At 33.6% G+C, this 17,440-nt stretch overlaps 1 protein-coding gene across 4 annotated transcripts in view; it reads left to right on the forward strand.

Moving 5' to 3' along the window:
* LOC140058856 (pleckstrin homology domain-containing family G member 7-like) overlaps positions 1-17,440 on the forward strand; it is a 113,822-nt gene that overhangs the window by 55,376 nt on the left and 41,006 nt on the right. Inside the window, exon 1 of one of the 4 annotated variants that reach the window (XM_072104617.1) lies at positions 8,242-9,393. The exons of the other annotated variants lie outside the window; for them this stretch is intronic. Within the exon in view, the coding sequence (XP_071960718.1) occupies positions 8,931-9,393 (463 nt within the window). The 5' untranslated portion in view covers positions 8,242-8,930. Of the gene's footprint in view, positions 1-8,241; positions 9,394-17,440 lie in introns of those variants that run through there. 4 annotated transcript variants of the gene reach the window in all.

Below are 17,440 nucleotides of genomic sequence, written 5' to 3' on the forward strand. Positions count from 1 at the left end.
AAAAGTTATTTACAGTAAGAATCTATCTTACGACAGAAATCGGGTGATTATTGTGTTTTATCAGTGGTTGATTTTTGGTTGTTACCGTAGTTTATTGTTTGCCCTAGTTAATCTTACGTCAGACGGTTAAGTGTTTGGAAAAGAAACATATTGTTTTCATTGTCCAGGTAATACGATATTAAAAAACATTTAAAATAGATTTGAATTACTTATGATTATTTTTACTACCTGGATTTCGAATTAAAAATGTGAATTGCATTTTAAACGAAAGATAATTTAAAACTTTGATTATTTGATCGTGGTGGTCTATGTACTCTCATGCTTTTTGTTGATTGTGACGTACGTTGGTGACGTCATTCTTGTGATGATGTTTGGAAGTTTATATTGATTATAACCGCTAACTGAGATGAGATATAATGCGATTTCACCGGGGACTTCACACCTCGCACAACTACTTTGTGGTGTAAAAAAGTATTAAATCTCCAATTAAAACCTTTAATTAATGTTAAATCCTAAACTCTTTATTTCATTTCTCCTACTTGCTTAGGTGATTATTTTTAACATAAGTTTGATTAAGAACTAGTACCAAGGGAGTAAACCAAATAATTTATTTATTCAAAGATTGTGAACGGATTAAGGTTTCCTTTTTGATAAATGAGGTTTTTTTTCCTCGACGATTGACGCATTTTCCTTGATAATTTGACCGATTTGTTTTTCTTTCTATCCATACTTTAGAAGACATATACTAAATGTATACACTTGCCGCATTTCTACATCTTAATAATTTAGTGTGATTATATGCGATTAAAAGATCTTATGATAACTATAATACATGATGATATGACATTTTGATATTATAGGCCTGGATAACTATCATGAAAGCAGGGTTCACACACATGTTTTAAAAGAGAACAAAAAATGCCCTCGTTGTTTTATCATGCTAATTATTTGCTCATTTACATACAACCTGTCCTATATAAGTACTCTAGGCGTTGTTTTCTGTTCTGATGATGAGAATAGTTTCTCGAAACATGTCACATTTTAAGGCAGTTTGCTATTCATTAAGTGCTTCACTATGGTTATTTTAACTCGAAATTTAGGTGGAATCATTCACGATTTATGTAGAAAAAAATCGAAACTGTTAAAGAGAATCTAGTTCATGGATGGACGAATTGAAAACAAACATTTTATAATTATTAACGAATATACAGTAGTAGGCCTACGGTGATTATTTCAGGATTTCTTTTTTTTAATTTGAAAATCTACAGTATTCCAACGTTCTATTTATCCGAATGCTATAATATAGCATTCGGATAAATAGAACGTTGAAATGCTCTATCTCTCTATCTCGCATTCACCGTATCTCGTTAGATTTTCAGTTTTTTTCAATACCAGTTCAATATGCGCACTGTATACTAGTTTGAATCACATAGCGACCTGCTTTGATTGAATCAGCAACTTAAGGAGTTCATTCATCAATTACAGTTAATGTCAGGCCCTCGTTCATTCTAATCTGAATATAAATTGGTATCATCATTTGGGTCGCGATTCCATTTCAACAAAGTGATACTATTGCATAAGTAAGCTTTTATAAACCATAACGCTGTAATGCTGAAGCTTACTCAATTAAGACATGTATTCCTGTTGAAAAAGCATTCTTAATTTTCCAGGCGTCAAGACGTAAATCATTGCAGAAATCCATTCAAAGATGCAGTGATTTTATCGCCGGGTTCACCGGACAAACACAGTAATAGTTGATTTATTTTAGGCCTAACTATTATCGCGCACACGATGTTAGATCTGCCGCGTTGTAACAACAATCATAATTATTAAACCGCCGCAATTACAAACGTGTGTGAGTAATTTAATAAAGACTGTTGATGTTTATTTTACCATTTGACATGTTAGTATTATTCCGCAGGTTTGAACAGAATCTAAATATAGGCCTAGATAACCAATGGAAAATATAGTGGTGTGCACTATGATAAACTAACGAATGTTGAACACGTAGAGACATGTCACAATTTGAGATAGTCTATCGGATACGGTAATATAACCAGGGCCGAAGGGAAGGCATTTTTTTTCTATGCAATTAAGAAAGAAATCATAAATAATTCGTTAGAATACTATGACATAATATCGGACATATAAGCATGCAGAGAGATTAAATAATATGTGTAAACAGCGTTTGCCAATCGAAATGTTTGGTCTAGAGTGGTAAAGGCTTTAACCCATTACACTGGAACTCTCGGTTCGAGATCTTTCAAGAACTTCTTTATACTAGAAAATAATTAATAATAAATTAATGAATTATTCATGATTTATGCCAAATTTTCCATGGCCATCTTTATTGTTTATCATAATAATAATGATCATTGATCGTCAGGATTCAGGCAGTGAAATTCGACATGGAACATGATTTTTAGTGGTTTTGCGACGTCGGGCAAGTGATTATGTGAGCCCTTCCCAGTGTCTTAAGTCGCTTACACACGCGGGCGATCGCTTCGTAATCGTACCGTGCCTTCATCATCTGAACAACCTATCAAGTGAGCTTTTTTGGTGACGGTAAAAACGTAAACGTACCTACCCAACCCGAAAGGAATTTTTGATAGTTAGATTTGTGTCTGTTTCTCTTTTGTTTTAGGTCGTCGCAATTCAGCCCAGTTGGCTGCGAGTAACAGGTTATTGCCCCCACATTAACATTCACACAACATTTTATTTTGAAATAGCCCCCTCTATCGATATAAATCAGGTAAATCACCTGTGTTAGATCTTTTGAAGCTTCCGACAGATCTAAACAATACTATGATTATTCTGTTGACATAAAAATTAATCAGTGAATGGCGAGCTCTTTATTCTTAGATATTTTTCCATTGAAGTCTACTGTTTGTTTTGTTTTCCACTTAAACGATTTTAGCGGAACTGCTTTTTTCAATCCGTTGTTTAACTTGTTTCTATTTTATAACAATTCAACGTCATGCGAATTAATTGAAATGTAAGCAAAACACTGTTATGTTAAAGATAAACTATCACTAGTTAGATTTGGTTGCAATACTGATATGTATTATTAACACCTTGACATTGACTGGTTAATTTCGTATTTTTAGCAGCGAAATGTGATACTATACTATACTCCACGTAAAATACATCTGCTGTAATTTTCCGTTTCAACATGTAATATTGCGTTTAAGCCTAACTGTATTGCGTTTCAAATGCAATTGAGTTTAAACTTTTAGTTATTGCGTTTCAACTTGTAGTTATTGCGGTTAAATTTGTAATTGCGTTTCAACTCATGTAAAATTGCGTTCAAGCCTAACTTTATTGCGTTTAAACTGCAATTGCGTTTAAACGTGTAATTATTGCGTTTTAACTTGTAGCTATTGCGTTTCAACTCAAATAATATTGTGTTTCCACTGTATTTTATAATACAGCTGTGGTTTATGATTCATGAAACATTAGTTATGCCAGATTTATTGCTTTAGTCGCCGATTTATCTAATTGGTAAACAACAATGCATCTCTCGGATTGTTTTAATAACTCATTCCGATTAATTTGAATGACACTTGTTGTTCAATATTCTGAATACATTGCTTTATTTTGAAGCACTATTTTTTAATCATTAATGATTCAGCAATAACAATAATACTAAGAAACCGATGATGCGAAACGTAACCAGGACAGTGTTAATTTTTTTACTAAAAATACCAGAGAGTGTATATAAATAACTAGAGAGTAAATTAACCGACATCGAAACGATGCCAAAATGAATTACTCCTTAAACCGGCTGCCATATACATGTGTTAGTTTTTAACTTAAGAACATTATTAACAATCTTAACTTAAGCAAAACTATTGAGGCCTACCAGACAGTCGACACAATTTCGTGCTGTTTCATATAACAAGTATTTGGTCCTCGCGTGCCGCACTCAATGAATATCTTTAACAATTCTCTGTAAGATGTAATCTGAACCAAATTGGTACGATCGATATATTAGAAATATATATATATATATATATATATATGTATATATATATATATATATATATAATATATATATATAAACACAACAGGCAAAGAACATTAATTCTAAACCGCCCGGTGATATACTGAAATTTAATTAATTAATTTGAAACGATAAAGATGAGGAAATCTGTGAGAATGAGAAAAAGTCGCCCCAACCGAGACTCGAACTCGGACCGCCTGCTTGATATGCAGATGTCCTAACCATTAGACCACTGGGGCTTTCATGGTATTGTCCGAACTCGATTGGATAGCGACTCTTTAACACTCTCGGCGTGGTACGGCGGAACAGCACTAGTCCTCAGTTGTACGCACGCGCAACATATATAACAAAATTAGAACCCATACCATCATGTGACCATTTTCAAGATATTTAATTATAGTTTACTTATTAATTTTTTGATAGAATAGAAGTAGAATATTTCAATAATTCTATTTAACAATACCATACAATTTAACCACAAACCTCTCTGATATGAACAATGTTCTTGTTGCAGATATATGACCAAATTGGTACCGTAACTAATGGTAATAAAATATGTATTAGAATAATATATACACTTCACATTCTGCGCGGTGTGCTCAATCATTATCGTCTAAAACCCCCTTCTGCAAACACTTCCCGCCAAACGTACTGTGAAATATACATAAAACCAGACATCTTGTCTGCTCTCCATAACCGAATATTCCACGCACCAATGACTTTGTAAAATATAGTTGAGAGGACCACCCTTCTGTGCTACTTATTTCGGTGTATCCATTTGTAAAAATTGTCTATATTTTAGAAACAATTGCTACACTGGGTGTGATCCGTAATAATAACAGTTCATATTTTCTTTTCGCGGTGTCTAGCGCGCACCCGTGGCAAAATCGGTTGATACAAAGTACAGTTATAGGCCTATGTATATTTGTGATTACCCATTGCGGACCTGTGAAACCATGTGATCCAGGCAATATTTTTAAAAAATGCAGTAAAATATTTTCTAATCGGATTTGGACACAATTTTTTTATTTTATCTAAACATTGCGAAGAATTAATATAATACCTTTTTTTTTTAAATGGAACACATTGGGGTTTTGTTCCTTTAAAAATCTCATATAAATAGATCATTCCATTAATAATGAGAGGGGAGTATGTTTATGTTCACGACAATACAAACAAAATGGATGTGAAATGTCTTAATCAAATTTGCGCAAACGTAGTGTGACGTTGGATTTGATCACACCTTCTTCAGTGGTTGAGTTAAAGATGTTTAAATTGTGTTGTGCGTGGTTTCTTTTATACAATGTTTCTGAGACGTGTACAGCATTACAACTTCTTTTGTACTTTCCCGAGCTGGCCTTTATAAATCCTGTTTCTGCTAAGCACTTTTGATAAATTTGACCCATGAACTTCAAGTTCAAACTCAAACTCAAAGACAATTAAATTGTAGATGTATTCAAGGTGTTTTATTGAGATCATCTTCTTAGTTTTTGTAATCGTCGTCACCAATACGTTTTAGAGACAATAACAAAACACTTGTTGTTTTTCCATATGTTGACAAAACAAAATCCTTGGATCTATGTATAAAAGAGGCCTTCAACGTTTTACAAAGAAAAGTGAAAATACCACGCCGCAGACAACAATGATAGAGAGGTTTCGCAATCTTACGAATACGATAACGAAAACGGAAACGTCACGCACACGTATTCGTTTTCGTAAGCCATAAAAAAAATCTGTTTCGCATGGCAACGAAATATTGAGGGCGCATCCAAAATATGACTGCGGTAAATTTGAGCGAAGCGCGGGTACGTGTTGCTTGGTGCTTGGCTGCCTAGGCCTAGCGTAACATCAAAGCGAGTGAGGACTTTAAAAACTGCTATTTATCAAAATTGACCTGGCATTTTAGTAAATTACTTTAGTAAATTACTTTCAATAAATCTATAATTATATTATAATCATGAATCATTCCTGATTCAAATGCAAAATGTGCAAAATAGATCAAAAACTATACTCATTTTGTAGTTACGAATATGACTGGTGATATTCGTCAACACGAATACGCTTTACGAATATGAAATGGGGATCAGCTCAAAAGTTTCACAAATGTATGACGTATCCGTTTTCGTTATCGTATTCGTAAGGTTGCGAAACCTCCCTAATAGTTCATTACATAGTATTTATATTGATATAATAATATTATTTGTAGACCGATTTTGATAATTATACGTAAACATACATAAATAATCATAGTACAAAACAAAAGAATGGAAAGAGGAATCTCTGAAACGTAGGCCTATCTTATTATAAGTAGAAACCCCTGTTACCAAACAATATATATATATATATATATATATATATATATATATATATATATATATATATATATATATATATATATATATATATATATATATATATATATATATATATATATATATATATATATAAATAGAAATATGAAAAAAGGCACAAGGGCATAGGCAAAAAAATGTAACTTTTAAGAAAACGCAAACAATCTTTTTTTTTATTTTAACAAAAAAAAAAAGATAGTTTTCTCAGTTTGTTGATATTAGTGTAATAGTTACGGTAGCCCTGTTTTAAACGTGTTGCATTGTTTTATATGATCTTTGTAGCCTTCTATTTTTCAGTAGGCCTTCCTAAATATGTATTATTAAGTAATCATACAGACTATCCCCTCCGTCGGGACAACCATTATGGGAAAAACTCCTGTTACACGAACGAGGGACAGTAGGCCTATTTAACAATATTAAATGTAGGGATAGTCCTATTAGGAACGACTCCTCTGAAGAGGTTCTTTTGTATTTCATTATTACTGTGAGTGAGCCAAGAAGGTCACCTAAAGCCTATACTTAAAAACCAAGACATTACTAGCATACAATGACACACGCATATCATGATTTGGTTGTTAATTAAAAACAAACAAAGGGCCTACGCCTAGTAAATGCATATTTGCTACCGAGTCAACCCAGTTGTTCATAGTTCAGACACATAAAGGTCAAAGGGTAATTCTCTGGGTCTGCAATACTTTAGTAAGTCTACGTGAAATGTATTTATAATTTGCAGATCCATAAAGGTTAAAGGTTAGGTTATAACATAAAGCAATAATTATCGTACCTCCCGAGATTCTGTTTCACCAAAAAGGATGTATTGTATTGACGCATCACGTGATTGTTACTCAATACTTTTTATGCGATCTCAGAAACCCATACTAATGATTTCGTACTTGCTATCGTTCATTTTAGAAACCATTGATGTTAGATCATTTACAGCATTATCGACTAAAATTACCTATCTTAAAGGAAACTAATATTCTTAATTACTTTACTAAACTTATCCTTGTCGTTTCGTAGTTCGCCAGCAGCTTATAGTAGACAATAATCTGAATCAGGTATTACTTTTACGTGGTGTGATTAACAATTATGAAAGACCAAGGAACATTTTCATTAAAATAATTTGATTAGTCATATCATCTGATCAATCAGAATTTGTAGTAGGAAATTGTATTATTACGTTTTTCCTATAGTTTGGTATTTCGTTTAAGCAATAGTTTTGTATTGTGTTTTACATTGCGTTTGTATTGCGTTTATATTGCGTTTGTATTGCGTTTATCTATAGTTTTGTATTTTGTTTGATATGTTTGTACAGTATTGCGTTTTGCATTGCGTTTTGTATTGCGTTTGTGCTACCAATTTAATAATGCGTAAGGTGATTTTGTGTATCACATAGCTATACTACACTGACGAAAATGTTTCTTGGAGAAACATGCGTTTTTAGTGGACCGATTATGTCTGCTGATTCTGTTGCATTCAATAGATATTAAGTTATACAATCTTAATTTTGTTAATGCAAATATTTATCACAGAGGCTCGTCACCTTCTTGCCACAAAAGAGACACAATTATAACTAAACGTATACTGTTTATTAAAATATTGATAATTTTTATATTTTTATTCAATGAGAACAAGACTTCGGTCCATTTACAAACAAATTCGGACAAGGCACAAATAGCTTTTCTTAATTGATTTAATTTGGACCTAATTTAGTACCGTAGACCTAATACCTCTGAAGCCTAATACTAGTCCGTGTAAAGGGTCTTCTGGTCCTTGTAGAAAAATCCTTGTAAAGGGATTTGTAATCTTTGTAAATATCGCAAATGATAAAATATGTTTAGTGACCTTATGTCCATATATCAGCACCTTTCACCGTACCTGCATGATAATCCAGAGAAGAGACTTTACTGAAGTGGTATATTTCCAAGGGTCCGATTCAATGCAACCTGGATGAAGTAGTTTTTCTTATTCAAGTAAAGTGCTTCTTGAATTTTTTTTGTTAAGAAACTGACAATAACTGCATTTGATTTGGTGACACTAATTTGGATGTGCAAGACTGGGTTTCAATCCGAACACGGGAATCTAGATCGTCTGTGTAACAATAGAACAATGGCTATTCACCCGACGAGTTATGCTCTATTATCCACGAGTTAAAAATGTGTATTTTGATTTTAACAGCAGATAGGGAAGAATATATAGAAAAAAAAACAATTCATATTAGCGTGAGTCTGTATTTGAACAAACGGATTCATAGTACTAAAATCATAAAGCCAGCTAAAAGGAATTGCGTTCGATAACCGAGGTTGTGGATTCTACGTTTGTTATTTTTACCGTTAGTGAATAAATTGAGGTGATTTTACGAAGGCGTTTATGTGGATTTTTGTGGCACTTAACGGACCTGAATGCTAGCAATGATTTCGTCAAACAAGTTTACGTTCTGCTAATAATCATATGAAGACGGTGTTAGCTCAAAATTGTGGGAATCGAACAATTTTGTGAATTGCTTTGATTGGGAAGTATCGTACTGTTGAAGAAAACACCTCTCGCTTGTTGAGTAGGCTTATCAGAAGTGAAATATGGAAAGTGAAAATATAGAAGAGCGCCGAAAATCGTTCCCAGCAATCCTCTTCAAGAAAGCAAAGGCGGCGAATCGTGACAACAGGCGATCGTCTGCACCTTCGCCAAAGCAGCGCAGACGATCACTTGGAAGAAGGAAATACTCCACCGCGATTGCGTATCTGAAAGCGCAGACGACAACCAAGAGCAAAGAAGAGGTAAATCATTCAAGTTTGTCATCGTTGGAAGGAATTAATAAAGACGTTGACGCCACAAATGAAATATTGCCTGAGCATTATTATGCATCTACTATGATGGCAAAATTAAGCGTTTCCACGAAGGCAGACAAGCCTAAGAGGAAACTGTCGTTATTTTTAAAACGACCGGAGATATTTGATAGAAAAACTGTTGCGGATGAAAATAGCAGTGAAAATAACCAAACTTCATTAACACATGACGTGGAATTAGATGATAATTCTGAAGGTAAGATGCTGTGAATGTTACGCAATACTAATACGAAATTACTAAACTAAGAAAATAATTGCATATGCGGTAGATCCCCTCCTTAGGACCATATATTAAGGGGACATTTCTATTAGGGGACACTTTTCTGTGAAATGAACGAAGGTAAATGTAGTTTTTCTTAACGCTACAATCATTATTCAGGGGACTTTTCTCTTAAGGAGATATTTATTCCCCAAATGTATACTTGGTGTCCCCCGGGGTCCAATTAATATGAGTTCAATGTATGTAAGTATACAGTACTGTTGAAAATATGGTTTAGTTACGTAAGGCTATGCATTTGAATAATATTCAGGCGAGCCATAGTGATTTAAACGATAAGGTATATTATTATTAGTATACCGTTTATATATCTGCTTTATGATATTATTGGCAAACGGATCCGTCCCCGCTTGGTTGACAATACGTCACGGGTGACGAGTTATTACCTGGCTCAAAAAGATTAAAGAGAGCAAGTAAGCAATTAAAGAGAAATAAATAGTAAACAGAATTTACTGTCACGCAACCAGCATTCATTGGTATTCGAGGTTTCTTTTTAACGTCGGATTAGTATGCATTTCAGCGATTAAATGCTTCGCTTACCCCACCATTATGCACGTAAAATATACTTAATAATTATGTCTATACTTAACATTGTGTAATTATTTGCCTTTATAATTCATGTGTCGTCTACCTATAATAGCCGATGCTTGGTATTGTATCAAGGCCTATTCTATTATCTCCGTATGGGAAATAATGTATTATGTCTAACCTACCTCTAACACAGGCGCCACATGTGATATATATATATATATATGTGACACACAGAAACGTACTTTTAAGAAGTTTTGTCGAATAAATATTATTATTATAAAGGCTACTAGACTGAGTACCAGAAGAAAACATATCCATAACTTTTCAATGAAATCAAAAAGGTCTTCAATTAGAGGAGAAATGTATTACAACAATTACGGTATAGGCCTATGCGAACAAACAAACAAAAACATAAAGGACTTTTTTATAAGTAAATTTTAACCTGCTGAAGGCAGGACGAACTAGACGAACAACCGAACTCATGCATAAGGAAATAGTATTATTACTATTTTCAAGAGATGCCCAGAAGGCCTACAAACGTTTAAAATTTCCCCACCCCCATGGTCACACACTTAACTGTGCATTAGTAACCCGGTCATGATTTCAAATGAATGTATCTCCTCTGGGCCTAGTTATGTTTTCATACTAGTTACAAAATATCACCAACATGTGAGGCACTACTCAACATTTGATATTTTATTTGTTTGTTACCTTTCTTGGCCTGTGGTTTACGGTCTATACCAACCAACCGAAGCTGGGGTGAGCTAAGTTTAGGCAAACGACCGAATTAAATCAATACCGTTTGGGAAATATACCTAGGCCTACCTTTTACTATTTTGGTTTAGTGAGTGAGTTACGAACAACGTCAACATAAAATGCATTCAAAAGAAAATGTTGAATATGTGCATTTTACTTTAGGATCTGGATTTACGTCCTTTTCACGACTTAAAATGTATTATACTTGTTACAATTTCCATTTATGGTTCGATCAGTTCTGTCATTTGTATAAGTGGTTGTCATTTCGTTAGAATCACTATTTAGCTATAGTGAATAATTTGTAACGCGATGTACCAACTCACCTATAACATGATTAGATTTGTTCTTTACTTGTGACGTGTAACGGTATTATATATCTGTTCAATATTATCATAATGATTATTGTAATATAATATACACGCTCGATTTAACTGAGTTTTGGTAGGCCCCTCGAACAACTCTGATTTTTAATACCGAAAAAAAGCCATTGTATATATAGGTACGTATTATACCTTTTTGGAACACCGCTATTTAGAGCTCACTCTCATTGAGGAGAAACGTTCCAGGATTTGAATCAGAGATGGTATATGTATATGTTTTAATACTACGACCAAGATCTCAGTTTAGAGAAATTCCATATGAAGTATTGAAGATGAACCAATGGTTTCGAATGTTGTGTGTATGTGTATGTGTGCTTTTGTTGTTGTGAATTTGTAATACCAAAGTGTAACTTTCTATGATATCACGTTTAACTGTGCTTAGTCAATCTTTCAATTCAATTATATCTCAAGCTCTGTGTACACTATCAAACTAGTTTTACAAAAGAGTGTGATGTGCCCAAATATGGTAGTGATATAACAGCATCATGTCCATATATGGGCACATCACATTTGTTGTCACATAAAATTTGATAGTATAGACAATTTAGGCCTATTCAACGTATTCAACGTTCATTAACTTACAATGTTGATTTCTGTTAAATAATTAGACTTAACTATTATATATTCAGCAGTATTATCTCTAGGGCCGTACGCAATCGCTAAGAGCTATTTTCCCGTGCTTTGCTCATATAATTGCTAACTTCTCTTCGATCGTTTCGAATGATTCTCGGTTGCTATTTGAAAAAAAAAAGAAGAAAATATGATCGTTTCGTATCACGTGGTGTGCTGTTATAATCATACGATCTCATAAAAAAATTCAGTTCTAAATTTCTAGAGTGCTTTTTTGATAGACTAATTATAATAATAGTATATTATTTTACTTCATAAATGATTGTGTGCGGTGTGTTTATATATAGATGTAGTAAATATTTTACTTATAAATGTAATTTAATACAAATAACACTTTGGAATTTAAGATGTAATATTACCATTGACATATATAATGTTAAAAAAAAAAAGATTGGACGCAGAAAATAAAGTGGAAACACACTCACATTTAAGGTAACCTCTAGTAATGTACCGGTATATATATATAAACACATTAGGCAAAGAACATTAATTCTAAACCGCCCGGTGATATACTGAAATTCAATTAATTAATTTGAAAGGATAGAGATGAGGAAATCTGTTAGAGTGAGACCAAGACTCGAACTCCGACCGTCTGCTTGATATGCAGTTGCCCTAACCATTACCCACTGGGGCTTTCATGGTTTTGTTCAAACTAGATTGGATAGCGACTCTTTAACATTCTCGGCGTGGTACGGCGGAACAGCACTTATATATCGTGATTACGTCGCGATAACTTCTTTCACCTATGTTACCAGATTTTCTAGTCTTAGGCCTATGTAACTTTATTATTAATAATTCGTTAAAAAAAAATATTTATTTTTTTGCATAATGAACAGTTAACTAATAACATTTCTCCCGATTTTGGTTACATAATGGCGCGTGCGGTTACAAAATGGTGCGTAGGGTTACATAATGGCGCGTGCGGTTACATAATGGCGAGTGCAAAACTAGGTTATCTGAACTATATTTCACCTGTGGCGTAGAGCGCCCCTTATAGTCTCAACTCACTTGTACTTTACGGTTATCGGCATTTAACAATCGGCGTATTAATACAGGCAATGTTATTGGCCTCATTGCCAATCGTTTTCATTTCGCAACACAATCGTCATTTCATTTGTTAACGTTTAATCTAGGGAATTTTCTATGTATTCACAATTCCAATTATCGGATGGTCTATTAACCGAGCGTACACGTCTTTATATCCAAGCTAAACCAACTTGATTTGATCGCTTCGAATCAAGAAGATTGAAAAAATAGATTATATCTATCAATGTTTATTGAATATTTGAATAATTGCTGATATTTAGACTCGTAATGACAATCTTCAACAAGAAACAAAAACAAACTTGTACATTACGACCTTTCGAGATAAAAGCATTTATTTAATTGGATCACGTGACGTACGTGTCTACCGTTTTCAAGGCAATGCATCTTTTCTATGCAATGTGTTATGTAAACGCTTAGAAAAAAAGTGAGAAAATGGTAGTGTCCAGAACCGGTTGTCAGTTTTATAATTGCACCTTTGATTTTTTTAATTATCATATATCTCCCATATAAATATACCGAAAGTGTAGTCACATACGACTAAAATAAATTAACTAATAAAAAGGATGTACATTTGTTAGCACAAAAAACACACAATTCAGACAGTGTTATGATTCAGATATGATCTGTTCATCAAAATATCAACATATTATATTGTATGTATTTTGTGGGAAAATTTCATTTTCCCCAAAGATAGAAATATCAAACAGATATTATGGCATTACATAATACATCTTCAAGGGAGTCATTTAACAAAATAGCTTATACTATCTATGATAATAACTCCACTTCAGTGCCTATCCATTTCTCAAGTGTAATAAACCATATGTAACAACTTACGAAAACTACTGTATAACATAAATATTGTAGTTGTTAAGCCCATCCAGATAAAGACCATTTTGAAACTTTATTTTAATACTATTTATGCCTCTCGTTATATTTCTCTATTCAAGTTTTTTTGGTGAAAATATAAATTGCTTATTATGCATACTATACATTGAAAAGTGCAAGTGAGTGTTGCGAGCAGATCTATAGCCTGTGTCAGGCATAACGTAGTTTTGATGACGCACAGGGCCTCCTAAAGACACCAGCCGAATGTCTATATTAGAACACATCTCCTTGGATAATAACAAAATGCCTCCCATATACCAGGGAGATAACAACTCCCTCCACATACTACAGTCGTCGCCTGCAATAATTGATTTCACCCGCAGAGAATGAAAGCCGTACACTAGGCCTACGTCGTCTTAGGCCAATGATTTGTAGACAAACTATGAACTTTTGGATCTGACAAGCAATGAAGCGTGACGGGAGGTCAACATTCTGTCAAGAATATACGCAACAACAAAATACAGCATAAATGTGATAGTTATTATTGTTACTGTGATATATAGTTGTGCTCTTTAATATTAGCAGTTAAACTTGTTATATATGTAGGCCACATTTAAAAAATTCTAAAATAGCAAGCCAGTTAATGTAATAGATAATACGGCAAATAATGTGAAATTCGGCAACAGTAGTGAACATATGTATATTTTGCATTATTTGAATACATCTAGCTTTACTTTTCATTTTGTCACGTAACTTGTACTCGAGGTAAGAATTTGATTTTATGATTTTATGTCGAATAAATTATCACACTCTGAAATTGAGTGTCATTGAACGACACGGAAGACTAGAAAATGTGCATTTATTTACATAATTATTGACACAGTAGTTTGATGGTTAAAATAATCACAAATTCATTCAAATTTTACTTTGGTTTAATTACGTTGCTGCTTTTCTCTCAACACTGAGCAAATCTTAAACTTAAAAAACAAAACTAGAAAACCTTATGAATAATATACTAGACGATTTTAAATGCTGTTTATCCACCACATGTGACAATAATTGGCCAGTGTCAAAGGCGAATTCCGTAATACTGCATCTCATGTGTCCAGTCCTAGTGGTGACTGTAGCATGAAAGGTTAGGCTAGGTTTAAGTTGAGTACTATATATGTTACACGTGTTGCATGTGAAACACATGTTATCCTGTATCACGCAATCTTCCTAGATGCAGTTCCGGTCTTGTCATCTCTTTTTGTAGATTCATGTTTAGAGTTATTGTACTGTTTGTTTGTTGTTTTTTGTTGAAATAGCTATATACCAACAAACCATACCTATTGATTTTCAATAAAAACGATATTATTGTTAAAAACAATAAACCGTATCAAAATCTCGAGTTTCTGTATCTTTATCATGTGCCTGAATATTAAATAGTGCGCCCTCTGTCATTGTTTATTAGGAAATAACAATACCATTTTGTCTAAGCAACATAATCTGTAATTTACTTTTTTTTTCACACTCTACCACAATGTAAATGGCACTAATATAAACTTCATCAACAAATCTTTCTACTCTGTTTGATCTGTGGTCACAATAGCTACTGTCTTCTATTGTTTTACATCAGACAAATAAAATCAATAGATTAACAACAGTTAACTTGTCGGCCATTATCCTTGATACAATGCTAAAAGACGGTCTTGTTTGTTGTCGTAGGCCTAGGCAAACAATACAGTTTTATTGTTATCAAGTAAATTGTAACATCACCGATTAAAGTTGTTTTCGCTGTGGTAATCTTATTCTAGTTCGTAGTCTACAACTTAGGCCTAGGCTGTGGTAGGCCTACAAGTGCTCATCAGTCACAATACCTGATCTAAATAAGGTAAACAGTTAATTTATAATAACTCATAGATATACAAAGCATGTATTAGGCGTATTTGATGGGTCTGTTTTGAGGATTTTAGGCTTACATAATTAACACATTGTTCGCTTTTTAAAAATCTGACGACTTCGTAAACCTCTTGGTTCTCCATGTCTCTATTAATGTTGCTCTTTTGGCGTTCCATAGAAACAAATATTAAACATAGAGTATGCGAAATTCGCATGAGAAAAACGTCTCAAAAAAAGAATTTATTGTTATTTTATTGATTCTTCTTCATTTAATTCTAAGGTGCGGTATTCAGGATAAAGTTGGGTAACACATTTAGAGTTAAAGTACAAGGCAGGTGCGAAAGAGAACTATTTGTAATCTTAGGTTTCGTGATTTTAGGTTTCGTGACACCCTTTGCAGAATATTGTATTGTACAATATTCTTCCATCGTTTTACTATAATATTGTGGCTTGCGTCTGTGCAACCCTAGGGACCCTGGGATTCAGTCCTGAATACAACTGTTATTACATTTTTTGACAGTGCAATTACCTTTATAAAAATGATCAATTTTGCATAGTTCGTTCGATTCGCTTCTCGTATTGTATTGTCCATTTGTTTAGTTTACGCGTGATGACACGTTTAGTTTGACCATAATATTAAATCAATAAATTAGATTGGTCATTCAGTCAACCTTAAGTTGATTTGTAGTCTCAATTGAGTTTAGACAAATTCACAAGTTATAGCTAGGAATAGACGTTCCAGAAAGGGCGTAGACTGCGCCTTATCTAATCTATAGTGTGGTCAGGTTGACAGTCCTAGACTACTTACATTAGGCTAAAGGTTGGTTTTCTACTTCATTTTGTAGGCTTACTACTCTTATTAAACAGAACAGACAGTAATTAGTTTATTTGAGTACGTTTCCTTTAATTAATCTCTTCTTTCTGCTGCTGTGTCGAATATTAGCAGAAGTACTGTAATACCATTACCACCATGAGGTTCTAGTCTTCTCCCTGTCGAATTCCTGATGTAAGGGTACCCTACTATAATTAGTAAATTTACACTCACGAATTGTATTGCAGTCTACGCGATGTATTTAAGTAGTATAATATCTAACCTGTTAGTTGTGAGGGTTTTGGCCTAGGCCTATCATGCATAATGAACTTGAGCTTATTGGCATCTCTAGAATCATATCCAACACAAAATATAATTAATTCTATAGATCTCTATTGCACATGCGCAAACCCTAAACATTATTGACGTTGCATTCGAGGATGCCAACAATTCTTATCCTATCGGATGTATATCATAAGTCACAATGGTTCAATGGTAAGGCAAATACATCCCTTGTTCGGGTCTCATAATTGGTTGTTAACTAGCAAATACCTCTCTGGTTCTAGGTACCATTTAGTAGGCCTACCTCCATGCTTCGGACAGGTGTTGGCATTGTTGGTAGGAAGCATGTCTTTATCTTTAGATTTGGCGTTAATAAATATGACACACATACACTTCTCATGGAATATGTTTTTACATTATGTGTGCAGTATGTTGCTTGTTAAACCGATCAGTATAAAAACAATGAATATTCCAATTAAGCGGATCCAAACAGCCATGTGTTCACGTGACGGTGTCGTTGACCGACCGGTCATTCTTGATGAGACTGTCTACTTTGATATTTGAATAGTATGAATTAGGCATACTAGTATTATATACAGCTACAGGCCTATCATGGACATTTATGATTTATCAACTTACTGATACTTAGTTACTGGTTTTTGTTTCTAAATCTCTGTCTACTCTATCAACTGTATGAGACAAATGTGATGTGCCCATATATGGACATGATTATGTCATACTGGAGGTCCAAACTTAAAAAGCCTTGGCTTAATGCGTCCTCCTCACACAATTATATTTATTAATTTATATTCTTTATTGT

Source organism: Antedon mediterranea, chromosome 9 (genome assembly GCF_964355755.1).
Source record: "Antedon mediterranea chromosome 9, ecAntMedi1.1, whole genome shotgun sequence".
Lineage (NCBI taxonomy): Eukaryota > Metazoa > Echinodermata > Crinoidea > Comatulida > Antedonidae > Antedon > Antedon mediterranea.